The sequence below is a fragment of the Capra hircus genome, chromosome 16 (assembly GCF_001704415.2).
Source record: "Capra hircus breed San Clemente chromosome 16, ASM170441v1, whole genome shotgun sequence".
Taxonomy (NCBI): domain Eukaryota; kingdom Metazoa; phylum Chordata; class Mammalia; order Artiodactyla; family Bovidae; genus Capra; species Capra hircus.
The window spans coordinates 56,288,535-56,315,647 of NC_030823.1; the positions used below are offsets into that span (position 1 = coordinate 56,288,535).

The following is a 27,113-nucleotide window of genomic DNA, read 5'->3' on the forward strand; positions in this document are numbered from 1 at the left end:
AGATGTGTTTCTGGAACTCTCTTGCTTTTTCGATGATCCAGCGGATGTTGGCAATTTGATCTCTGGTTCCTCTGCCTTTTCTAAAACCAGCTTGAACATCAGGGAGTTCATGGTTCACGTATTGCTGAAGCCTGGCTTGGAGAATTTTGAGCATTACTTTACTAGCATGTGAGATTGTGTGGTAGTTTGAGCATTCTATGGCATTGCCTTTCTTTGGAATTGGAATGAAAACTGACCTTTTCCAGTCCTGTGGCCACTGCTGAGTTTTCCAAATTTGCTGGCATATTGAGCACAGCACTTTCACAGCATCATCTTTCAGGATTTGAAACGCTCAACTGGAATGCCATCACCTCCACTAGCTTTGTTCATAGTGATGCTTTCTAAGGCCCACTTGACTTCACATTCCAGGATGTCTGGCCCTAGATTAGTGATCACATCATCATGATTATCTTGGTCATGAAGATCTTTTTTGTACAGTTCTTCTGTGTATTCTTGCCACCTCTTCTTAATATCTTCTGCTTCTGTTAGGTCCATATCATTTCTGTCCTTTATCGAGCCCTTCTTTGCCTGAAATGCTCCCTTGGTATCTCTAATTTTCTTGAAGAGATCTCTAATCTTTCCCATTCTCTTGTTTTCCTCTATCTTTGCATTGATCACTGAGGAGGGCTTTCTTATCTCTCCTTGCTATTCTTTGGAACTCTGCATTCAGATGCTTATATCTTTCGTTTTCTCTTTTGCTTTTCACTTCTCTTCTTTTCATAGCTATTTGTAAGGCCTCCCCAGACAGCCATTTTGCTCTTTTGCATTTCTTTTCCACGGGGATGGTCTTGATCTCTGTCTCCTGTACAATGTCACGAACCTCCGTCCATAGTTCATCAGGCACATTATCTATCAGACCTAGTCCCTTAAATCTATTTCTTACTTCCACTGTATAATCATAAGGGATTTGATTTAGGTCATACCTAAATGGTCTAGTGGTTTTCCCCACTTTCTTCAATTTAAGTCTGAATTTGGCAATAAGGAGTTCACGATCTGAACCACAGTCAGCTCCCGGTCTTGTTTTTGCTGACTGTATAGAGCTTCTCCATATTTGGCTGCAAAGAATATAATCAATCTGATTTCGGTGTTGACCATATCTGGTGATGTCCATGTGTAGAGTCTTTTCTTGTGTTGTTGGAAAAGGGTGTTTGCTATGACCAGTGCGTTCTCTTGGCAAAACTCTATTAGCTTTTGCCCTGCTTCATTCCATATTCCAAGGCCAAATTTGCCTGTTACTCCAGGTATTTCTTGACTTCCTACTTTTGCATTCCAGTCCCCTATAATGAAAAGATATCTGTTTTGGGTGTTAGTTCTAAAAGGTCTTGTAGGTCTTCATAGAACTGTTCAAGTTCAGCTTCTTCAGCGTTAATGGTTGGTACATAGGCTTGGATTACTGTGATATTGAATGGTTTGCCTTGGAAATGAACAGAGATCATTCTGTCATTTTTGAGATTGCATCCAAGTACTGCATTTCAGACTCTTTTGTTGACTATGATGGCTACTCCATTTCTTCTGAGAGATTCCTGCCCACAGTAGTAGATATAATGGTCATCTGAGTTAAATTCATCCTTTCCACTCCATCTTAGTTCGCTGATTCCTAGAATGTCGACATTCACTCTTGCTATTTCCTATTGACCACTTCCAATTTACCTTGATTCATGGACCTGACATTCCAGGTGCCTATGCAATATTGCTCTTTACAGCATCGGACCTTGCTTCTATCACCAGTCACATCCACAACTGGGTATTGTTTTTGCTTTAGCTCCATCCCTTCATTCTTTCTGGAATTATTTCTCCACTGATCTCTAGTAGCATATTGGGCACCTACTGACCTGGGAGTTCCTCTTTCAGTATCCTATCATTTTGCCTTTTCATACTGTTCATGGGGTACTCAAGGCAAGAATACGAAGTGGTTTGCCATTCCCTTCTCCAATGGACCACTTTCTGTCAGAACCTCTCCACCATGACCCTTCCATCATGGGTGGCCCCCTCCGGCATGGCTTAGTTTCACTGAGTTACACAAGGATGTGGTCCGTGTGATCAGATTGGCTAGTTTTCTGTGATTATGGTTTCCAGTGTGTGTACCCTCTGATGCCCTCTCACAATAACTACTGTCTTACTTGGGTTTCTCTTACCTTGGATGTGGGGTATCTCTTCACGGCTGCTCCAACAAAGCACAGCCACTGCTCCTTATCTTGGACGAGTTGCCCCTCCTGACCTTGAACATGGAGTAGCTCCTCTCAGCCCTCCTGCTCACAGCTGCCGCTCCTTGGAGGTTGGGTTGCTCCTCTCAGCCACTGCCCCTGATCTCTGACATGGGGTAGCTCCTCTCAGCTGCTCCTGTGCTGTCACAGCCTGACGCAAGAACAGAAAAGGGACAGAAAAATCTTCTGACATAGACCCAGAAGAGGGACAGAGAATGCCCCCTCACTAGAGTTAGCTATGGAGTTATATACTTTTTAATTAATTATTACAATAAATCAAAAGAATGTCTCAAGTTTGTGAAAATTTTACCAAACCCACTCCCACAATTTACATTTTAGGATAACAGGTTTAGAACTAAATAACAGAAGATCCTACCAGACCCACTCCCATAATATACATTCTAAGATATCAGGTTTCTCAAGAAGGTCAGGAAGCAACAGTTAGACCTGGACATGGAACAACAGACTGGTTCCAAATAGGAAAAGGAGTGCATCAAGGCTGTATACTGTCACCCTGCTTATTTAACTTATATGCAGAGTACATCATGAGAACACTGGGCTGCAAGAAGCACAAGCTGGAATCAAGATTGCTGGGAGAAATATCAATAACCTCAAGATATGCAGATGACACCCACCTTTATGACAGAAAGTGAAGAAGAACTAAAAAGCCTCTTGATGAAAGTAAAAGAGGAGATTGAAAAAGTTGGTTTAAAGCTCAACATTCAAAAAACAAAGATTGTGGCATTGGCCCATCACTTCATGGGAAATAAATGGGAAATAGTGGAAACAGTGTCAGACTTTGTTTTATTGGGCTCCAAAATCACTACAGATGGTGATTGCAGCCATGAAATTAAAGGATGCTGCTCCTTGGAGAAAAGTTATGACCAACCTAGATAGCATATGAAAAGCAGAGACATTACTTTGCCAACAAAGGTCCATCTAGTCAAGGCTATGGTTTTTCCAGTGGTCATGTATGGATGTGAAGTTGGACTGTGAAGAAAGATGAGCATTGAAGATTGATGCTTTTGAACTGTGTTGTTGAGAAGACTCTTGAGAGTCCCTTGGACTGCAAGGAGATCCAACCAGTCCATCCTAAAGGAGATCAGTCCTGGGGTTCATTGGAAGGATTGATGCTGAAGCTGAAACTCAATACTTTGGCCACCTCAAGCAAAGATTGACTCATTGGAAAAACCGTGATGCTGGAGGGATTGGGGCAGGAGGAGAGGGACGACCCAGGATAGATGCTGGATGGCATCACCGACTCGATGGACATGAATTTAAGTGAACTCCGGGAGTTGGTGATGGACAGGAAGGCCTGGAGTGCTGCGACGTGGGTCGCAAAGAGTGGCATGACTGAGCGACTGAACTGAACGAAGATATCAAGATTAGCCAGAAGGTTTTCAGGAAGGAGAAACTGTCCTCAGTCAGGATACCATTTTTGTTATATGTCCTAGTACAGAGTTTAAACTGAGTTGTTTGTTGTGTAATCATCAGTTGAGGCTTAAAAAAAATTATGTGACTAAGACTAAGAAATTTAGAGGAAAAAAAATATTTGCCCTTCCTCTTCCTCAAGACCCCTCTCTCCTTGGAACTCTAGACTTCTTATCAATCTGCCTAGGATAGACTCTCTCAATACAAAACCAGAATATCACTATTTTATTACACCTAGTCATCACTTGTAAGTTAATTGGTAGAATTACTAGATTGGGGAGGAGTTGCCTTTGTTAAAAAAGAACATTTTATTTTTTTTTAAATCACAAGTTATTGATTTACACTAGAGACAGAAGAGAAGATAATCTATCCTTCATGAAAGCATAGCTACTTTGATACTTGCCTGCATTTAGAATGGGGAGACCATGGCTTAAAATTCAGACTCTCATAGGATAGTACCATTTGATGCATTACATAGGAGTTCAGAGGAATAAGTAAAATTCTTGCCTAGGGGTGGTTGGGGCTGGGGAAGAATGACTCTTGATGTTAGCCCCGTGTCTATCTAAAGCCAGTCAACTTTTCTATCATCCATTCATTCTTAAAGCAATATTTACTCAGCAATTCCTGTGAATGTACTACCTCTACGTAATTACAAGACTGTGTAAATTACATAGACTCTGCCTATGTACTGGAAGAGGTACTGGAGTAGGTGGTGGTTCATAACTGAGATGGCTTTGCCAGGAACATTCAAGGCCTCCATTATGTCTGAGCTTCTCTTTCATCTGTTACATATGACTACTCTTCCTGCTGCCAAATTCTTAGTGCTATAGTTATCTACAGGATTCTCTGCTTTGTTTATGGACTTAATAGCCTGGGCCTGCAATGAATAAGATGCTACGGCAGCATGTGATAAGGAGCTTCATTTATCTGGAAAGGTTCCACTTCTGTACTGTGGGAGGCATTATGGGTCATAAGAACCAATCATTCTTATAGTTTGACTAAGTTTTTATAGTCTAGGACCATGGGTCAATGCTCCTTTGCTTACTTTGGGGAACACCTGTTCACTTCAGATGGGTGTCCTTGCCCTTAGGCATCAGAGGAAATAACATGTCTAGGATGTTACAGTCTTTTCCTTATTTTCCACAGGAATTGTCATTTCAATATTCAATAGGAAAAAAAAAAAGATCTTTTGAGGGTGGTAGATTACTATCTTTTGTAAAAACTACAAAGGCCCTTGTGAATTCTAAGGAAGTGGAAAGAGAAGAAGGCATGGATATGGAGTCAGCATGAGAAATGTTTGTGAAAAAAGTAGTGAGGATATTTGCCACTTGCACTGTGACCAATCCCCTTCCAGCTTCCATTTTGGTTATTTAAAAATACTGGAATGCATTAAATTGGATGGAATCTCAAATTAAATTCCTTTGGGGAAAGATGTTGCCAGAACATCTAATATGGGGTACTGGAAACTTAGAAACATTTATGCTACCCGTTCCTTGGAAATTTTGAAACCCCAGAAGCACACACTCACGATCTCATGAAAGAGATTGGTGTGGCTGGCAGTGATTCTCAGAGAGATGTCAGCATACTGTTCTTTCAGTGCCACGTTTCTTCTCTGGGAATAATAGATTTTTAGTTAGAACAGGGGCATTTATTTCCATTTCAGCAGTCTTAATAATGCGTTGAATTTAGATTAATAAACTCTAATTAGTTTAGCAGTCCTAGACATAATCAATTAACCATCTTCTCTAATAGCATTATATCGGTACACTTCCTAACAGGCACCTGTTTCTTTTAGCTGCCTTTCCTTCCACTAGTTTTCTGAATTAATGAGCAAAAATGTACTATGGTTATGTAGAGACCTCAGACAAACCTAAATACTTGATCTGATATTATTCCTTAAAGAAACGGTTTCAAAAGGAATTTCAGATGCTATTTCTACTTTCATGTCTGACTTGACTTATTAATAACCAAATTGTCTAATGCTTTTCACTGTGGAAATTCTAAAGACCCCAGCTTCTGTTTCTGCATTCTACTAGTGAGCTGCAGTGAAAGCTTGACTTGTTCTGTAAATATAGTATATCGCAGCTCTCACATGTTTTCACAAGAATGTGTATTGTGAAAGTACCACATGTGATTCTGATCCACAGCTAGTGTTGAGCGATAGTGATGTCTTCGTTTAGGCTGCTATAACAAAAATACCATAAACTGGGCTCTCCTCTCTCTCTCTCTCTCTTTTTTTTGGTTAAATCAGACGATATGCTTTATCAGCTTCCACACGGTGCTGCGCGAGTAAAGAAACTGCCACCAGTGCAGGAGATGTAGAGAGACTCAGTTCAATCCCTGGGTCAGGAAGATCCCTGGAGAGGAAATGTGCCTACCTACTCAGTATTCTTGCCTGGAGATTCCCATGGACAAGGAGGCCTGGCAGCCTACACTCCATAGGGCCACACAGAGTTGGACATGACTGAAGCAATTTAGCATACCACGCACATGCTTTACAATGCTGTCTTGGTTCTCTGCTAAACAACAAGGTGAACACATCCATAATGCATATGTACCCCCTCCCTTTTGAGCCTCCTTCTTCCTCCATCCTACCCTTTAGTGAATGGGTGTCTTAACAAGAGAAATTCATTTCTCCACTGTTCTTGGAGGCAACGCAAATCTAAGATGAAGGCACCAGCAGATTGGAGTCAGTGAGAATCCTTCTTGGTTGGCAGATGTTTGTCTGTCTGCTTGTATCCTCAGATAGTGGAGAGCAGAAAGAGGGGCTAGCTCTGTCCTTCTTAAAAGGACACTAATCCCATCATGAGGGCACCACCCTTATGACCTAATACACTCCCAAAAGGCCCTGTTTCACGAATCATTACACTGAGACAAGGGTTCCTATAATGAAATATGGGAGGTGGTAGGGAGTACACATGTTCAGTTCACAAGTAATCGGATTAGAAAATTCTATTTGTTAAATTGCTTCTTTTTTTCCTGGAATGAGTGCAGGGCAATACTTCACAATTATTTACCCTCTTCCTATAGATTGAAGTATGAAAAGTGGTAATACAGCAAATAAATCAGTTATCCAGGTAACCTAGTGAGGCTTCACATATACTTCTTGACTCTTATTAAATGAAGTAAAGATCATTACTTTCAATAATCATTTAAAAAGTAATACTTCTATATACGTCCTACAACTCCAACTCAGATATTTTAATACCCTTGGCCAATAAATCCTTTCTATTAATAATATATTACATAATTTAGATTATATCAGAACTAATAAGAAAAGTCCATCTCGTGTAGTGTGTCAAGAAGTTAGAGATAAAATTTTAGACAACTATAGATTTTTAATAATTTTAATAGCTGTCCTTTGGGTTAAATAGACTTCCCAGTGGACAGTGGTAAAGAATCACCTGGCCACTGCGGAGATGATTCAGTCTCTTCGAGTCAGGAAGATTCGCTGGAGAAGGAAATGGCAAAACCACTCCAGTATTCTTGCCTGGGAGAATCCTGGGACAGAGAGCCTGGCTGGGGTTTAGTCCTATAGGGTTACCAAAGAGTCAGATACAACTCAGTGACTAAACACAAGATAACTAAGTAGAAAGTGACTAAACAACAAGATAACTAAGTAGAAACAATTACATTGTGCTACTGAATTATGTTCTAAAGGACAATAAGTTAAAATGTTCAGAATTGCAATTATAAGATTTTGGCAAATGACAAGCTAATTATCTAGTAATTTATATGTCAGCCTCAATAATTTACACCCCAAACCATATATACTTGTATATATGCAACAAAATATGAAATAGTCTCCTCCTCAATTTCCCTTAAAAACCAGCAGGATATTTTACTGGTTGAGAGTAATTCCATAGTTCTGATATTAATATTGCAGCACTTTTTTTTCATAGGTCAGTAGATGGACAGGACATAAGGCTAAATGAATTTTCAAAATTATGTGAACCAAGCAGAAACTTGAAGCAGGGAATTCATTGCTGATCTCACTAGTTTTGTCTGCTCTTTTGAAAATCCACCCACATAAGACATATGTAAAGGAGTATTCTCTATATTCATTCCATAAAAACCTCATTGTAAAACAAGACATACAATAAAAACCCAATATTGATAGCTATGGTGAATGGTACTGGATTCGTGATACCCGAAGAAGTTTAACTTTGGACCAGGGACCAGTCTTGATCACTATAGAGGTTTGTATAGCCAGAGTTTTGTTAAAGTGAAAGTTCAGTTGCTCAGTCATGTCTGACTCTTGCTACCCCATAAATCACATGCAGCATGCCAGGCCTCTCTGTCCATCACCAACTCCTGAAGTTACTAAATCATGTCCGTCGAGTCCGGTGATGCCATCCAGCCATCTCATCCTCTGCCATCTCCTTTGCCTCCTGCTCCCAATCCCTCCCAGCATCACCGTCTTTTCCAATGAGTCAACTCTTTACATGAGGTGGCCAAAATATTGGGAGTTTCAGCTTCAGCATCAGTCCTTCCAATGAACACCAGGACTGATCTCTTTAATGGACTGTTGGATCCCTTGCAGTCCAAGGGACTCTCAAGAGTCTTCTCCAACACCACAGTTCAAACGCAGCAATTCTTCAATGCTCAGCTTTTTCACAGTCCAACTTTCACATCCATACATGACGCAGGAAAAACCATTAGCCTTGACTAGATGGACCTTTGTTGAAATAATGTCTCTGCTTTTGAATATGCTATCTAGTTGGTCTAACTTTCTCTTGTCCAAGGAGTAAGTGTCTTTTAATTCATGGCTGCAATCACCATCTGCAGTGATTTGGAGCCCAATAAAAATAAAGTCTGACACTATTTCCACTGTTTTCCCATCTATTTCCCATTAAGTGATGGGACCAGATGCCATGATCTGTTTTTCTGAATGGTGAGCTTTAGGCCAACTTTTCAATCTCCTCTTTCACTTTCATTCAAGAGGCTTTTTTATTCCTCTTCAGTTTCTTCATAAGGATGGTGTCATCTGCATATCTGAGGTTATTGATATTTCTCCCGGCAATCTTGTTCCAGCTCGTGCTTCTTCAGCCCAGCGTTTCTCATGATGTACTCTGCATATAGTTAAATAAGGAGGGTGACAATATACAGCCTTGATGTACTCCTTTTCCTATTTGGAACCAGTCTTTGTTCCATGTCCAGTTCTAAACTGTTCTTCCTGCCTGCATATTAGGTTTCTCGCAAGGAGGTCAGGTGTGTCTGGTATTCCCATCTCTTTCAGAATTTTCCACCAGTTTATTGTGATCCATACAGTCAAAGGCTTTGGCATAGTCAAAAAAGCAGAAATAGATGTGTTTCTGGAACTCTCTTGCTTTTTTCGATGATCCAGCGATGTTGGCAATTTGATCTCTGGTTCCTTGCCTTTTCTAAAAACAGCTCTGAACATCAGGGAATTCATGTGTTCACGTATTGCTGAAGCCTGGCTTGGAGAATTTTGAGCATTACTTTACTAGCATGTGAGATGTGTGTGGTAGTTTGAGCATTCTATGCATTGCCTTTCTTTGGAATTGGAATGAAACTGACCTTTTCCAGTCCTGTGGCCACTGCTGAGTTTCCAAATTTGCTGGCATATTGAGCACGCACTTTCACAGCATCATCTCAGGATTTGAAACGCTCACTGGAATGCATCACCTCCACTAGCTTTGTTCATAGTGTGCTTTCTAAGGCCCATTGACTTCACATTCCAGGATGTCTGGCCCTAGATTAGTGATCACATATCAATGATTATCTTGGTCATGAAGATCTTTTTTGTACAGTTCTTCTGTGTATTCTTGCCACCTCTCTTATATCTTCTGCTTCTGTTAGGTCCATATCATTTCTGTCCTTTATCGGCCCTTCTATTGCCTGAAATGCTCCTTGGTATTCTTAATTTTCTTGGAGAGATCTCTATCTTTCCATTCTCTTGTTTTCCTCTATCTTTGCATTGATCACTGAGGAGGGCCTTTCTTATCTCTCCTTCTATTCTTTGGAACTTGCATTCAGATGCTTATATTTTCGTTTTCTCTTTGCTTTTCACTTCTCTTCTTTTCATAGTATTTGTAAGGCCTCCCCAGACAGCCATTTTGCTCTTTTGCATTTCTTTTCCACGGGGATGTGTCTTGATCTCTGTCTCCTGTACAATGTCACGGACCTCCGTCCATCGAGTTCATCAGCACATCTATCTATCAGACCTAGTCCCTTAATCTATTTCTTACTTCCACTGTATAATCTAAGGGATTTGATTTGAGGTCATACCTAAATGGTCTAGTGGTTTTCCCCACTTGTCTTCAATTTAAGTCTGAATTTGGCATAAGGAGTTCAGATCTGAACAAGTCAGCTCCGCGTGCTTGTTTTTGCTGACTGTATGAGCTTCGTCCCATATTGTGCTGCAAAGAATATAATCAATCTGATTTCGGTGTTGACCATATCTGGTTGATGCCATGTGTAGAGTCTTTTCTTGGGTTGTTGAAAAGGGTGTTTGCTATGACCAGTGCGTTCTCTTGGCAAAACTCTATTAGCTTTTGCCCTGCTTCATTCCATAATTCCAAGGCCAAATTTGCCTGTTACTCCAGGTATTTCTTGACTTCCTACTTTGCATTCCAGTCCCTATAATGAAAAGGATATCTGTTTTGGTGTTAGTTCTAAAAGGTCTTGTAGGTCTTCATAGAACTGTTCAAGTTCAGTTCTTCAGCGTTAATGGTTGGTATTGGCTTGGATTACTGTGATATTGAATGGTTTGCCTTGGAAATGAACAGAGATCATTCTGTTATTTTTGAGATTGCATCCAAGTACTGCATTTCAGACTCTTTTTTGACTTGATGGCTACTCCATTTCTTCTGAGAGATCCTGCCCACAGTGAGTAGATATAATGTCATTGAGTTAATTCATCTTTCCACTCCATCTTAGTTCGCTGATTCCTAGAATGTCGACATTCACTCTTGCTATTTCCTATTTGACCACTTCCAATTTACCTTGATTCATGGACCTGACATTCCAGTGCCTATTGCATATTGCTCTTTACAGCATCGGACCTTGCTTCTATCACCAGTCACATCCACACTGGGTATGTGTTTTGCTTTAGCTCCAATCCCTTCATTCTTTCGAATTATTTCTCACTGATCCTAGTAGACATATTGGGCACCTACTGACCTTGGGGAGTTCCTCTTCAGTATCCTATCATTTTGCCTTTTCATACTGTTCATGGGTACTCAAGGCCAGAATACGAAGTTGGTTTGCCATTCCCTTCTCCAATGGACCACTTTCTGTCAGACCTCCCCATGACCCTTCCATCATGGGTGGCCCCCCCGGCATGGCTTAGTTTCACTGAGTTACACAAGGATGTGTCCGTGTGATCAGATTGCTAGTTTTCTGTGATTATGGTTTCAGTGTGTGTACCCTCTGATGCCCTTCACAATAAACTGATCTTACTTGGGTTTCTCTTACCTTGGATGTGGTATCTCCTTCACGCTGCTCAACAAAGCACAGCCATGGCTCCTTATCTTGGACGAGTTGCCCTCCTGACCTTGAACATGGAGTAGCTACTCTCAGCCCTCCTGCTCACAGCTGCCGCTCCTTTGGAGGTTGGGTTGCTCCCTCAGCATGCCCTGATCTCTGACATGGGGTTAGCTCCTCTCAGCTGCTCCTTGTGCTGTCACAGCTGACGCAAAGAACAGAAAAGGGACAGAAAAATCTTCTGACATGACCCAGAAGAGGGACAGAGAATGCCCCCTCACTAGAGTTAGCTATGGAGTATATTACTTTTTAATTAATTATTACAATAAATCAAAGAATGTCTCAAGTTTGTGAAAATTTTTACCAAACCACTCCCACAATTTACATATTTAGGATAACAGGTTTAGAACTAAATACAGAAGATCCCTACCAGACCCGACTCCCATAAACGTATACAGTTTATTTAACTTATATGCAGAGTACATCATGAGAAACGCTGGGCTGGAAGAACACAAAGCTGAAATCAAGACTGCTGGGAGAAATATCATAACCTCAGATATGCAGATGACACCACCCTTATGGAAGAAACTGAAGAGGAACTAAAAAGCCTCTTGATGAAAGTGAAAGAGGAGAGTGAAAAAGTTGGCTTAAAGCTCAACATTCAGAAACAAAGATCATGGCATCCGGTCCCATCACTTCATGGGAAATAGATGGGAAACAGTGGAAATAGTGTCAGACTTTATTTTTTGGGCTCCCAAATCACTGCAGATGGTGATTGCAGCCATGAAATTAAAAGATGCTTACTCCTTGGAAGAAAAGTTATGACCATCCTAGATAACATATTCAAAAACAGAGACATTACTTTGCCGACTAAAGTCAGTCTAGTCAAGGCTATGGTTTTTCCTGTGGTCATGTATGGATGTGAGAGCTGGACTGTGAAGAAGGCTGAGCACTGAAGAATTGATGCTTTTGAACTGTGTTGTTGGAGAAGACTCTTGAGAGTCCCTTGGACTGCAAGGAGATCCAACCAGTCCATTCTGAAGGAGATCAACCCTAGGATTTCTTTGGAAGGAATGATGCTAAAGCTGAAACTCCAATACTTTGGCCACCTCATGCGAAGATTTGACTCATTGGAAAAGACCCTGATGCTGGGAGGGATTGGGGGCAGGAGGAGAAGGGGACGACAGAGGATAAGATGGCTGGATGGCATCATGGACTCGATGGACGTGAGTCTGAGTGAACTCTGGGAGATGGTGATGAACAGGGAGGCCTGGCGTGCTGTGATTCATGGGGTCGCAAAGAGTCGGACATGACTGAGCGACTGAACTGAACTCACTCTGTATGACAGACTCTAGGTTCACCAACATCACTGCAAATGACCCATTTTGTTCCTTTTTATGACGGAGTAATACTCCATTGTATAAATGTACCACATCTTCTTTAGCCTTTCATCTGTCAATGAACATCTAGGTTGCTTCCATGTCCTGGCTATTGTAAATAGTGTTGCAGTGAGCATCGGGGTACACGTGTCTTTTTGAATTATGGTTTTCTCAGGAAACTTCCCTGGTGGCTCAGACAGTAAAGTGTCTGCCTACAGTGTGGGAGACCCAGGTTTGATCCCTGGGTTGGGAAGATCCCCTGGAGAAAGAAATGGCAACCCACTACAGTACTCTTGCCTGGAATATCCCATGGATGGAGGATCCTGGTAGGCTATAATCCATGGGGTCACAAAGAGTTGGACAGGACTGAGCGACTTCACTTTCATTTTTCACTTTTACTTTCAGGGTATATGCCCAGAAGTAGGATTGCTGGGTCATATGACTTCTGGTGGCTCAGACAATAAAGAATCTGCCTGTGATGTGGGAGACCTGTGTTTGATTCCTGAGTAGAGATGGTCCCCTGGAGAATGGAATGGCTACCCACTCCAATATTCTTGCCTGGAGAATTCCACAGACAGAGGAGCCTGGCAAGCTACAGTCCACAGGCTTGCAATAGTTGGGACATAACTGAGTGACTAACACTGTCAATACCTGTGGTAGTTTTATTCCTAGTTTCTTAAGGAACTTCCATACTGTTTTCCATTGTGGTTGTATCAGTTTTATATTCCCACTAACAGTGCATGAAGATTCCCTTTTCTCCACACCCTCTCCAGCAGTTTTTGTTTGTAGATTTTTTTGATGATGGTCATTCTGACCAGTGTGAGTTGATACCCCATTATAGTTTTGATTTTCATTTCTCTAATAATAGGTGATGTTGAGCATCTCTTCATGTTTGTTTAGGTTTGCTTAGGTCTTCTGCCCAATTTTTGATTGGGCTGTTCATTTTTCTGATATTGAGCTGCATGAGCTGCTTATATATTTTGGAAATTACTCTTCTGTCAGTTGCTTCATTTGCAATTATATTCTCCCATTCTGAGGTTGTCTTTTCATCTTATTTCATCAGAGGATTTTTATGTATTTCTTGATCTTAGTTCTGATATTATATTAAAATTATCTCGTATGTTGCTCATTCTCCCATGAGTCTATAACTCCCGAAGGGCAAAAAACTACCTTTATTTCCAAACTAAGAAGAATGTATATGGCTGGCATGCATAAGATGCTCAGTAAATGTTTGAGGAGCCAAAAGGACTAATTCCAAGTGGAATTTCTTTTTCCAGAAGGAGCAAGATAGTGAGATGAAGTGCAAATCCTTTGAGGCTTTGTGGGGTGACAGCCCCAAGCGACCAAAGCAGGATCCTCTTCCCAGCAGCTACAGGGGGTGAAGCACAGCCCTTCCAGGCCAGAGGTTCACTGTTGGGTAAATCTGTGTTTTTCTGAGCACAGACTGCAGTTCTGGTCTAACTGTACTCTGGTTTACTCAGTCTTAAGGGAGAAGAGAACCAGATAATTTCCCATTCAATATCATACAGATTGGAGGAACAGATTTTCACCCCTACAGACTATGAGAATATGGAAAATGCAGGGGCTAGAAACATTTATCTACCCTGTCCTTGGAAATTTTGAAAATCCCCAGAAGCACACACTCACGATCTCATGAAAGAGATTGGTGTGGCTGGCAGTGATTCTCAGAGAGATGTCAGCATACTGTTCTTCAGTGCCACGTTTCTTCTCTGGGAATAATAGATTTTTTAGTGAGAACAGGGGGCATTTATTTCCATTTCAGCAGTCTTAAGTATGCGTTGAATTATAGATAATAAAAACTCTAATTAGTTAGCAGTCCTAGACAATCAATTAACCATCTTCTCTAATAGCATTATATCGGTACACTTCCTAACAGGCACCTGTTTCTTTTAGCTGCCTTTCCTTCCACTAGTTTTCTGAATTAATGAGCAAAAATGTACTATGGTTATGTAGAGACCTCAGACAAACCTAAAATACTTGATCTGATATTATTCCTTAAAGAAACGGTTTAAAAGAATTTCAGATGCTATTTCTACTTTCATGTCTGACTTGACTTATTAATAACAAATTGTCTAATGCTTTTCCACTGGTGGAAATTCTAAGACCCCCAGCTTCTGTCTTCTGCATTTCTACCTAGTGAGCTGCAGTGAAAAGCTTGACTTGTTCTGTAAATATAGTATATCAGCAGCTCTCAACATGTTTTCACAAGAATGTGTATTTGTGAAAGTACCACATGTGATTCTGATCCACAGCTAGTGTTGACGATAGTGATGTCTTCGTTTAGGCTGCTATAACAAAAATACCATAAACTGGGTCTCTCTCTCTCTCTCTCTCTCTCTTTTTTGGTTAAATCAGAGGATAATTGCTTTACAAGGGCTTCCCAGGTGGCGCTCGTAGTAAAGAACCTGCCTACCAGTGCAGGAGATGTAAGAGACTCAGGTTCAATCCCTGGGTCAGGAAGATCCCCTGGAGGAGGAAATGGCTACCTACTCCAGTATTCTTGCCTGGAGATTCCCCATGGACAGAGGAGCCTGGCAGCCTACACTCCATAGGGCCACACAGAGTTGGACATGACTGAAGCAATTTAGCATGCACGCACATGCTTTACAATGCTGTCTTGGTTCCTGCTAAACAACAAGGTGAACCAATCATAATTGCATATGTACCCCCTCCCTTTTGAGCCTCCCTTCTTCCTCCCATCCTACCCCTTTAGGTGAATGGGTGTCTTAAACAAGAGAAATTCATTTCTCACTGTTCTGGAGGCAAGGAAATCTAAGATGAAGGCACCAGCAGATCTGGAGTCCAGTGAGAATCCTCTTCTTGGTTGGCAGATGTTTGTCTGTCTGCTTGTATCCTCAGATAGTGGAGAGCAGAAAGAGGGGCTAGCTCTGTCCTTCTTAAAAGGACACTAATCCCATCATGAGGGCACCACCCTTATGACCTAATAACCTCCCAAAAGGCCCTGTTTCCAGATATCATTACATGAGACAGGGTTCCTATAAATGAATATGGGAGGTGGTAGGGAGTACACATGTTCAGTTCACAGTAATCGGATTAGAAAATTCTATTTGTTAAATTGCTTCTTTTTTTCCTGGAATGAGTGCAGGGCAATACTTCACCAATTATTTACCCTCTTCCTATAGATGAAGTATGAAAAGTGGTAATACAGCAAATAAAATGCAGTTATCCAGGTACCTAGTGAGGCTTCACATATACTTCTTGGACATCTTATTAAATGAAAGTAAAGAATCATTACTTTCATAATCATTTAAAAAGTAATACTTCTATATACGTCCTACAACTCCCAACTAGAACTATTTTAATACCCTTGGCCAATAAATCCTTTCTATTAATAATATAATTACTAAAATTTAGATTATATCAGAACTAATAAGAAAAGTCCATCTTCTGTGTAGTGTGTCAAGAAGTTAGAGATAAAATTTTAGACACACTATAATTTTAATAATTTTAATAGCTTCCTTTGGGTTAAATAGACTTCCCAGGTGGCACAGTGGTAAAGAATCCACCTGCCACTGCAGGAGATGTTCAGTCTTTCGGTCAGGAAGATCGCCTGGAGAAGGAAATGGCAACCCACTCCAGTATTCTTGCCTGGGAAATCCTGTGGACAGAGGAGCCTGGCTGGGGTATGTCCTATAGGGTTACCAAAGAGTCAGATACAACTCAGTGACTAAACAACAAGATAACTAAGTAGAAAGTGACTAAACAACAAGATAACTAAGTAGAAACAATTACATTGTTGCTACTAGAATTATGTTCTAAGGACAATAAGTTAAAATGTTCAGAATTGCAATTATAAGATTTTGGCAAATGACAAGCTAATTATCTAGTAATTTATATGTCAAGCCTAATAATTTACACCCCAACTCATATATACTTGTATATATGCAACAAATATGAAATAGTCTCCTCCTCAATTCTCCTCTTAAAAACCAGCAGATATTTACTGGTTGAGAGTAATTCCATAGTTCTGATATTAAATATTGCAGCACTTTTTTTCATAGGTCAGTAGATGGACAGGACTAAGGCTAAATGAATTTTCAAAAATTAGTGAACCAAGCAGAAACTGTGAAGCAGGGAATTCATTGCTGATCTCACTAGTTTTGTCTGCTCTTTTGAAAATCCACCCACATAAGAATATGTAAAGGAGTAATTCTTATACTTCATTACCATAAAAACCTCATTGTAAAAACAAGCATACAATAAAAACCCAATATTGATAGCTTATGGTGAATGGTACTGGATTCGTGATACCCGAAGAAGATTTAACTTTGGGACCAGGGACCAGTCTTGATCACTATAGAGGTTTTGTATAGCAGAGTTTTGTTAAAGTGAAAGTTCAGTTGCTCAGTCATGTCTGACTCTTTGCTACCCCATAAATCACATGCAGCATGCCAGGCCTCTCTGTCCATCACCAACTCCTGAAGTTTACCTAAACTCATGTCCGTCGAGTCGGTGATGCCATCCAGCCATCTCATCCTCTGCCATCTCCTTTGCCTCCTGCTCCCAATCCCTCCCAGCATCACGGTCTTTTCCAATGAGTCAACTCTTTACATGAGGTGGCCAAAATATTGGAGTTTCAGCTTCAGCATCAGTCCTTCCAATGAACACCCAGGACTGATCTCCTTTAATGGACTGGTTGGATCTCCTTGCAGTCCAAGGGACTCTCAAGAGTCTTCTCCAACACCACAGTTCAAACGCAGCAATTCTTCAATGCTCAGCTTTCTTCACAGTCCAACTTTCACATCCATACATGACCGCAGGAAAAACCATAGCCTTGACTAGATGGACCTTTGTTGGCAAAGTAATGTCTCTGCTTTTGAATATGCTATCTAGGTTGGTCATAACTTTTCTTCCAAGGAGTAAGTGTCTTTTAATGTCATGGCTGCAATCACCATCTGCAGTGATTTTGGAGCCCAATAAAATAAAGTCTGACACTATTTCCACTGTTTTCCCATCTATTTCCCATTAAGTGATGGGACCAGATGCCATGATCTTCGTTTTCTGAATGTTGAGCTTTAGGCCAACTTTTCAATCTCCTCTTTCACTTTCATCAAGAGGCTTTTTAGTTCCTCTTCAGTTTCTTCCATAAGGATGGTGTCATCTGCATATCTGAGGTTATTGATATTTCTCCCGGCAATCTTGATTCCAGCTCGTGCTTCTTCCAGCCCAGCGTTTCTCATGATGTACTCTGCATATAAGTTAAATAAGCAGGGTGACAATATACAGCCTTGATGTACTCCTTTTCCTATTTGGAACCAGTCTGTTGTTCCATGTCCAGTTCTAACTGTTGCTTCCTGACCTGCATATAGGTTTCTCAAGAGGCAGGTCAGGTGGTCTGGTATTCCCATCTCTTTCAGAATTTTCCACAGTTTATTGTGATCCATACAGTCAAAGGCTTTGGCATAGTCAAAAAAGCAGAAATAGATGTGTTTCTGGAACTCTCTTGCTTTTTCGATGATCCAGCGGATGTTGGCAATTTGATCTCTGGTTCCTCTGCCTTTTCTAAAACCAGCTTGAACATCAGGGAGTTCATGGTTCACGTATTGCTGAAGCCTGGCTTGGAGAATTTTGAGCATTACTTTACTAGCATGTGAGATTGTGTGGTAGTTTGAGCATTCTATGGCATTGCCTTTCTTTGGAATTGGAATGAAAACTGACCTTTTCCAGTCCTGTGGCCACTGCTGAGTTTTCCAAATTTGCTGGCATATTGAGCACAGCACTTTCACAGCATCATCTTTCAGGATTTGAAACGCTCAACTGGAATGCCATCACCTCCACTAGCTTTGTTCATAGTGATGCTTTCTAAGGCCCACTTGACTTCACATTCCAGGATGTCTGGCCCTAGATTAGTGATCACATCATCATGATTATCTTGGTCATGAAGATCTTTTTTGTACAGTTCTTCTGTGTATTCTTGCCACCTCTTCTTAATATCTTCTGCTTCTGTTAGGTCCATATCATTTCTGTCCTTTATCGAGCCCTTCTTTGCCTGAAATGCTCCCTTGGTATCTCTAATTTTCTTGAAGAGATCTCTAATCTTTCCCATTCTCTTGTTTTCCTCTATCTTTGCATTGATCACTGAGGAGGGCTTTCTTATCTCTCCTTGCTATTCTTTGGAACTCTGCATTCAGATGCTTATATCTTTCGTTTTCTCTTTTGCTTTTCACTTCTCTTCTTTTCATAGCTATTTGTAAGGCCTCCCCAGACAGCCATTTTGCTCTTTTGCATTTCTTTTCCACGGGGATGGTCTTGATCTCTGTCTCCTGTACAATGTCACGAACCTCCGTCCATAGTTCATCAGGCACATTATCTATCAGACCTAGTCCCTTAAATCTATTTCTTACTTCCACTGTATAATCATAAGGGATTTGATTTAGGTCATACCTAAATGGTCTAGTGGTTTTCCCCACTTTCTTCAATTTAAGTCTGAATTTGGCAATAAGGAGTTCACGATCTGAACCACAGTCAGCTCCCGGTCTTGTTTTTGCTGACTGTATAGAGCTTCTCCATATTTGGCTGCAAAGAATATAATCAATCTGATTTCGGTGTTGACCATATCTGGTGATGTCCATGTGTAGAGTCTTTTCTTGTGTTGTTGGAAAAGGGTGTTTGCTATGACCAGTGCGTTCTCTTGGCAAAACTCTATTAGCTTTTGCCCTGCTTCATTCCATATTCCAAGGCCAAATTTGCCTGTTACTCCAGGTATTTCTTGACTTCCTACTTTTGCATTCCAGTCCCCTATAATGAAAAGGATATCTGTTTTGGGTGTTAGTTCTAAAAGGTCTTGTAGGTCTTCATAGAACTGTTCAAGTTCAGCTTCTTCAGCGTTAATGGTTGGTACATAGGCTTGGATTACTGTGATATTGAATGGTTTGCCTTGGAAATGAACAGAGATCATTCTGTCATTTTTGAGATTGCATCCAAGTACTGCATTTCAGACTCTTTTGTTGACTATGATGGCTACTCCATTTCTTCTGAGAGATTCCTGCCCACAGTAGTAGATATAATGGTCATCTGAGTTAAATTCATCCTTTCCACTCCATCTTAGTTCGCTGATTCCTAGAATGTCGACATTCACTCTTGCTATTTCCTATTTGACCACTTCCAATTTACCTTGATTCATGGACCTGACATTCCAGGTGCCTATGCAATATTGCTCTTTACAGCATCGGACCTTGCTTCTATCACCAGTCACATCCACAACTGGGTATTGTTTTTGCTTTAGCTCCATCCCTTCATTCTTTCTGGAATTATTTCTCCACTGATCTCTAGTAGCATATTGGGCACCTACTGACCTGGGGAGTTCCTCTTTCAGTATCCTATCATTTTGCCTTTTCATACTGTTCATGGGGTACTCAAGGCAAGAATACGAAGTGGTTTGCCATTCCCTTCTCCAATGGACCACTTTCTGTCAGACCTCTCCACCATGACCCTTCCATCATGGGTGGCCCCCCTCGGCATGGCTTAGTTTCACTGAGTTACACAAGGATGTGGTCCGTGTGATCAGATTGGCTAGTTTTCTGTGATTATGGTTTCAGTGTGTGTACCCTCTGATGCCCTCTCACAATAACTACTGTCTTACTTGGGTTTCTCTTACCTTGGATGTGGGGTATCTCTTCACGGCTGCTCCAACAAAGCACAGCCACTGCTCCTTATCTTGGACGAGTTGCCCCTCCTGACCTTGAACATGGAGTAGCTCCTCTCAGCCCTCCTGCTCACAGCTGCCGCTCCTTGGAGGTTGGGTTGCTCCTCTCAGCCACTGCCCCTGATCTCTGACATGGGGTAGCTCCTCTCAGCTGCTCCTGTGCTGTCACAGCCTGACGCAAGAACAGAAAAGGGACAGAAAAATCTTCTGACATAGACCCAGAAGAGGGACAGAGAATGCCCCCCTCACTAGAGTTAGCTATGGAGTTATATACTTTTTAATTAATTATTACAATAAATCAAAAGAATGTCTCAAGTTTGTGAAAATTTTACCAAACCCACTCCCACAATTTACATTTTAGGATAACAGGTTTAGAACTAAATAACAGAAAGATCCTACCAGACCCACTCCCATAATATACATTCTAAGATATCAGGTTTCTCAAGAAGGTCAGGAAGCAACAGTTAGACCTGGACATGGAACAACAGACTGGTTCCAAATAGGAAAAGGAGTGCATCAAGGCTGTATACTGTCACCCTGCTTATTTAACTTATATGCAGAGTACATCATGAGAAACACTGGGCTGCAAGAAGCACAAGCTGGAATCAAGATTGCTGGGAGAAATATCAATAACCTCAGATATGCAGATGACACCACCTTTATGACAGAAAGTGAAGAAGAACTAAAAAGCCTCTTGATGAAAGTAAAAGAGGAGATTGAAAAAGTTGGTTTAAAGCTCAACATTCAAAAAACAAAGATTGTGGCATCTGGCCCCATCACTTCATGGGAAATAAATGGGGAAATAGTGGAAACAGTGTCAGACTTTGTTTTATTGGGCTCCAAAATCACTACAGATGGTGATTGCAGCCATGAAATTAAAGGATGCTTGCTCCTTGGAGGAAAAGTTATGACCAACCTAGATAGCATATTGAAAAGCAGAGACATTACTTTGCCAACAAAGGTCCATCTAGTCAAGGCTATGGTTTTTCCAGTGGTCATGTATGGATGTGAAAGTTGGACTGTGAAGAAAGATGAGCATTGAAGAATTGATGCTTTTGAACTGTGTTGTTGGAGAAGACTCTTGAGAGTCCCTTGGACTGCAAGGAGATCCAACCAGTCCATCCTAAAGGAGATCAGTCCTGGGTGTTCATTGGAAGGATTGATGCTGAAGCTGAAACTCCAATACTTTGGCCACCTCAAGCAAAGAGTTGACTCATTGGAAAAGACCGTGATGCTGGGAGGGATTGGGGGCAGGAGGAGAAGGGGACGACCCAGGATGAGATGGCTGGATGGCATCACCGACTCGATGGACATGAATTTAAGTGAACTCCGGGAGTTGGTGATGGACAGGAAGGCCTGGAGTGCTGCGACGTGGGGTCGCAAAGAGTTGGACATGACTGAGCGACTGAACTGAACTGAAGATATCAAGATTAGCCAGAAGGTTTTCAGGAAGGAGAAACTGTCCTCAGTCAGGATACATTTTTGTTATATAGTCCCTAGTACAGAGTTTAAACTGAGTTGTTTGTTGTGTAATCATCAGTTTGAGGCTTAAAAAAAAATTATGTGACTAAGACTAAGAAATTTAGAGGAAAAAAAATATTTGCCCTTTCCTCTTCCTCAAGACCCCTCTCTCCTTGGGAACCTCTAGACTTCTTATCAATCTGCCTAGGAATAGACTCTCTCAATACAAAACCAGAATATCACTATTTTATTACACCTAGTCATCACTTGTAAGTATAATTGGTAGAATTACTAGATTGGGGAGGAGTTGCCTTTGTTAAAAAGAACATTTTATTTTTTTTTAAATCACAAGTTATTGATTTACACTAGAGACAGAAGAGAAGATAATCTATCCTTTCATGAAAGCATAGCTACTTTTGATACTTGCCTGCATTTAGAATGGGGAGACTCATGGCTTTAAAATTCAGACTCTCCATAGGATAGTACCATTTGAGTGCATTACATAGGAGTTCAGAGGAATAAGTAAAATTCTTGCCTAGGGGGTGGGTTGGGGGCTGGGGAAGAATGACTCTTGATGTTAGCCCCCTGTGTCTATCTAAAGGCCAGTCAACTTTTCTATCATCCATTCATTCTTAAAGCAATATTTACTCAGCATATCCTGTGTGAATGTACTACCTCTACGTAAATTACAAGACTGTGTAAATTACATAGACTCTGCCTATGTACTGGAAGAGGTACTGGGAGTAGGTGGTGGGTTCATAACTGCAGATGGCTTTGCCAGGAACATTCAAGGCCTCCATATTGTCTGAGGCTTCCTCTTTCATCTGTTACATATGACTACTCCTTCCTGCTGCCAAATTCTTAGTGCTATAGTTATCTACAGGAATTCTCTGCTTTGTTTATGGGACTTAATAGCCCTGGGCCTGCAATGAATAAGATGCTACGGCAGCATGTGATAAGGAGCTTCATTTATCTGGAAAGGTTCCACTTCTGTACTGTGGGAGGCATTATGGGTCATAAGAACAATCATTCTTATAGTTTGACTAAGTTTTTATAGTCTAGGACCATGGGTCAATGCTCCTTTGCTTACTTTGGGGAACACCTGTTCACTTCAGATGGGTGTCCTTGCCCTTAGGCATCAGAGGAAATAACATGTCTAGGATGTTACAGTCTTTTCCTTATTTTCCCACAGGAATTGTCATTTCAATATTCAATAGGAAAAAAAAAAAAGATCTTTTGAGGGTGGTAGATTACTATCTTTTGTAAAAACTACAAAGGCCCTTGTGAATTCTAAGGAAGTGGAAAGAGAAGAAGGCATGGATATGGAGTCAGCATGAGAAATGTTTGTGAAAAAGTAGTGAGGATATTTGCCACTTGCACTGTGACCAATCCCCTTCCAGCTTCCATTTTGGTTATTTAAAAATACTGGAATGCATTAAATTGGATGGAATCTCAAATTAAATTCCTTTGGGGAAAGATGTTGCCAGAACATCTAATATGGGGTACTGGAAAAACATCTTAGGTGGGGACTGACTCTGTATCAACTTTTTTTCCCATTAAAAACCTACATTCTTGCTATTTATACGGGTTTTCTTCTCCCTTTCTCCATCCCTTTTGTATCTGGTATTTCTCCCTCGACTCTTCCTTCTTTCCCAGGTGTGTTTGATAACTGCTCCCACACTATCAGTGACAAGGGCTGGGCCCTGGGGATCCGCTCGGGGAAGGCTGTGGGAAGGCGAGATGCTCGCTTCTTCTTCTCTCTTCGCACCGACCGAGTGAAGAAAGCCACCACTGTGATGGGCCACAGTCGCTACCAACCGGGCAAGTGGACACATCTGGCAGCCACTTACGATGGACAGCGCATGGCCTTGTATGTGGATGGCACTCAGGTGGCTAGTAGTCGAGATCAGTCTGGTCCCTTGAACAGCCCCTTCATGGCATCTTGTCGCTCTCTCCTCCTTGGGGGGGACAGCTCAGAGGACGGGCACTCTTTCCGTGGACACCTGGGCACCCTGGTCTTCTGGTCAACAGCCCGCCCACAAAGCCACCTTCAGCACAGACCTCAGCAGCCACTGGAGGTGAAGGATTTGACCACCCTGCTACTGACCGCCAGTTTTGAGCCCCTGGAAGAACAGTGGGTCCCCTTTAGAGACGGGAAGTACCCACGCCGTGAGGTTCTCCAGGGCTTTGAGTCAAAGCCTGAGATTCTGTCCCCTCTGCAGCCCCCACTCTGTGGGCAGACAGCATGTGACAATGTGGAATTGATCTCTCAGTACAATGGGCACTGGCCCCTCCGGGGAGAGAAGGTGATCCGCTACCGGGTGGTGAACATCTATGACGACAAGGGTCTGAACCCCACGGTGAGTGAGGAGCAGATCCGTCGGCAGCACGAGGTGCTCAATGAGGCGTTCAGCCGCTACAACATCAGCTGGCAGCTGAGCGTCCACCGCGTCCACAACTCCACGCTGCGCCACCGCATTGTGCTGGTAAACTGTGAGCCCAGCAAAATCGGCAACGACCACTGTGACCCCGAGTGTGAGCATCCACTCACGGGCTACGACGGGGGTGACTGCCGCCTGCAGGGCCGGTGCTACTCCTGGAACCGCAAGGACGGGCTCTGCCACGTGGGGTGCAACAACATGCTGAATGACTTTGACGAGGGCGACTGCTGTGACCCAGACGTGACCGAGGTGCGCAAGACCTGCTTCGACCCTGACTCACCCAGGAGGTAAGGGACCGGGGCTAGGGGGTATCCTGCTTGGAGGGTGCATTCCTGACATCATTTTATCGTTTTGGCTTCTGGAGACGAAAGAGTGTTCGCTCAACCTCCAAATAAAACGATTACTCCACCAGATATCGGTGAGCTTTCATCAAGTCCTAGATGTTGTGCTGGGTAATTAGGGACACATGGATGACTAAGATGAAAACACGACCTTTACCAAACTCAGTTTCTTTGAAGCACACAACTGTGGATGTGGTGTGAACTGTGCACGCACCAGGTGCTTGAGATACAGGAGAGCTGAACGACTTTATCTGTCCAAGGAAGCCAGGGCATCTTTGCAGAGAACAAACGAGGTACACATTGATAGACACCACTCATACAGGAGTCAGGAGACCCAGGTTCAATCCCTGGGTTGGGAAGACCCACTGGAGGAGGAAATGGCAACCCACTCCAGTACTCTTGCCTGGAGAATTCCATGGACAGGCTACAGTCCATATATTGCAAAGAGTCGGACACGACTGAGCAACTAACACTTTCACTTCCGTTCTTTCCACAGTCTTACATTTCCAGCAAAGTAGCACAAATTCATGAGGAGGCCCCATGTGTGCGTGGTCTCTGACGCAGATTGAGCAGTTCCGCAGCCTTATGAACTTAAGATGTTTCACATCTAAGCACAAGTACAGTCTTCCTTTTTTACTCCATTAAATTTCATTCTCCACACAGTATTTGGAACAATCCCACTGGAAAGGTACATCAGGTTCGGTCACTTCCCTCCTTACATGTTTTCCTACTACACTTAGAATAAAATATGAGCCCCACTCCTGTCTCCTGGATTTCAACCTGACCCCTGTCTACCTCTCCAGCGTCTCTCCCACCCCATCCTGGTTCTCCACACCCGCACTACACAGCCTCACAGACTCTAGTCTGTTCCATTGAACACATTAAGCTTGTCCCTGCCCCAGAGCTTTGCACTAGCTGTTTCATCTTGGAATCTTCTTTTCCTTAATCTTCCCTTGGTGAATTTTCTCATGTCATTCCAACATCTATTTAAATGTCACCTCTTGGTGAGAGCTTTCCTGATCGCCCAATCTAAGTTGACTAGTCAATCTCTATTATGTAAACTAATTTAAATTATCTCCATAACACTTATCACTTGTTTTTTTTCTTGTGCACTTGTTTATTTGTCTTTCCCTGGCCTAGAATATCAGTTCTTGTTACATTCCACTGCCTAGAGCAGCAGCTGAAACATAGTCATCTATTTTATGTTTATTTTAATGAATAAATGAATCTGATGTGTCATCTGTTGTGAGAAAGAAGCCAATAGGAGGATTTCTGCTTGATGGTTGGTGCCGGGGTTGAGGACTGTTAGGGGGAGTTAAGAAAGGCTAGACGTGGTGGTAAACTTGTTAATTTGTGCATATGGACAAGGGTTCCCTACTTATAACTTGTACCTTTGTATGAAATATAAAATGCCTCACACCAGAGCTAGGGTGTTGTGTTGGTGGGAGGTGGGAGGATTGGATCTCAGTTTCCACCCAATACCTGAATGGCTGCCTTTGAATTTTTTGTACACGATTTGTGTGGTTATTCGTGGTCTTGTGTGTGGGCAGTCCTCTTGATGCCTCTATGTGTAGGTGGTTAGAACCAATTAATAGAGTCTCCTATATCTCAGACATGTGATGTCAAAAAGGGTAAGATTTGCAGAGAGGGAACAGAGCTGAATTCCAGAGCCCTTGCTACTTAACCAGCTATGTAAATTGTGCAAGTCACTTTTAGAAACTCAGATGTCTTGTCTGTAAAATGAGGGTGGTTGCAATAATACTTGGCATTACGTATATCTTTGGGTTATTTTGTGAAGCAAATGAAATAAGGTACAAGAAGTGTGTTAGTCACTCAGTCGTGTCTGACTGTTTGCAACCCCATGGACTGTAGCCCATTCATGGAATTCTCCAGGCAAGAATATTGGAGTGGGTAGCCATTCCCTTCTCCAGGGGATCTCCCTGACCCAAAGATTGAACTTGGATCTCCTGCATTGCAGGCAAATTCTTTACCATCTGAGCCACCAGGGAAGCAAGGTACAGGAAAGTCCTCGGTAACACTAAACTTTTCAGAGTACAAAAATAGTTCTAAACTAACATTAGTTATTATCATTATTAGAACTGACAGATGGGAAGCCTTTGTTTACATAATAATACCCAGGGAACTGATCATATTACCAGAAATATTTGCATAAGAAAGATTCTGTTTGGGTTTGGTTTTTAGATTTTGATAACCTTAAGCAGAAGCTAAACCTCACTAACAACAGTGTTTGCCAACTCAGGATCTCCAGAGAGCTCTCCAGGCAAATCTGGCTTGTTCTCATTTGTCTACTAGCTCATTACAACAACACACTGCCTTGACTGAGAGAGATGTCTTGCATGGTACCTCTGCATCTTTCTCCTTAGAGTGGCCCCTTATCTCTGAATCCTTACTGCCACTGCTCATACCCAGGGGTTTATAACTTATTCACCTTACTGCTTCGGAGTTGCCATGGTAACTTATCCTTTTCTATCTGTGGACCCAGACATGTTTCAAAGTTTCTTATCCTTACATGCAAAACTTGCTTTGCAGAATAAAAGGAACTACTCATACTTTTTTGGTTGTTGTTGTTGTTGTTTTTGTTTAGTTGTTAAGTTGTATCTGACTCTTTTGTGACCCCATGGACTGTAGCCCACCTGGTTCCTCTGTCCATGGGGTTTCCT

At 41.9% G+C, this 27,113-nt stretch overlaps 1 protein-coding gene across 1 annotated transcript in view; it reads left to right on the forward strand.

The window, feature by feature from the left end:
- Nucleotides 1–27,113, forward strand: part of PAPPA2 (pappalysin 2) — a 329,773-nt gene that overhangs the window by 40,613 nt on the left and 262,047 nt on the right. Inside the window, exon 2 of the mRNA XM_005690911.3 lies at nucleotides 23,307–24,378. Coding sequence (XP_005690968.2) covers nucleotides 23,307–24,378 — 1,072 coding nt within the window. The remainder of the gene's footprint in view (nucleotides 1–23,306; nucleotides 24,379–27,113) is intronic.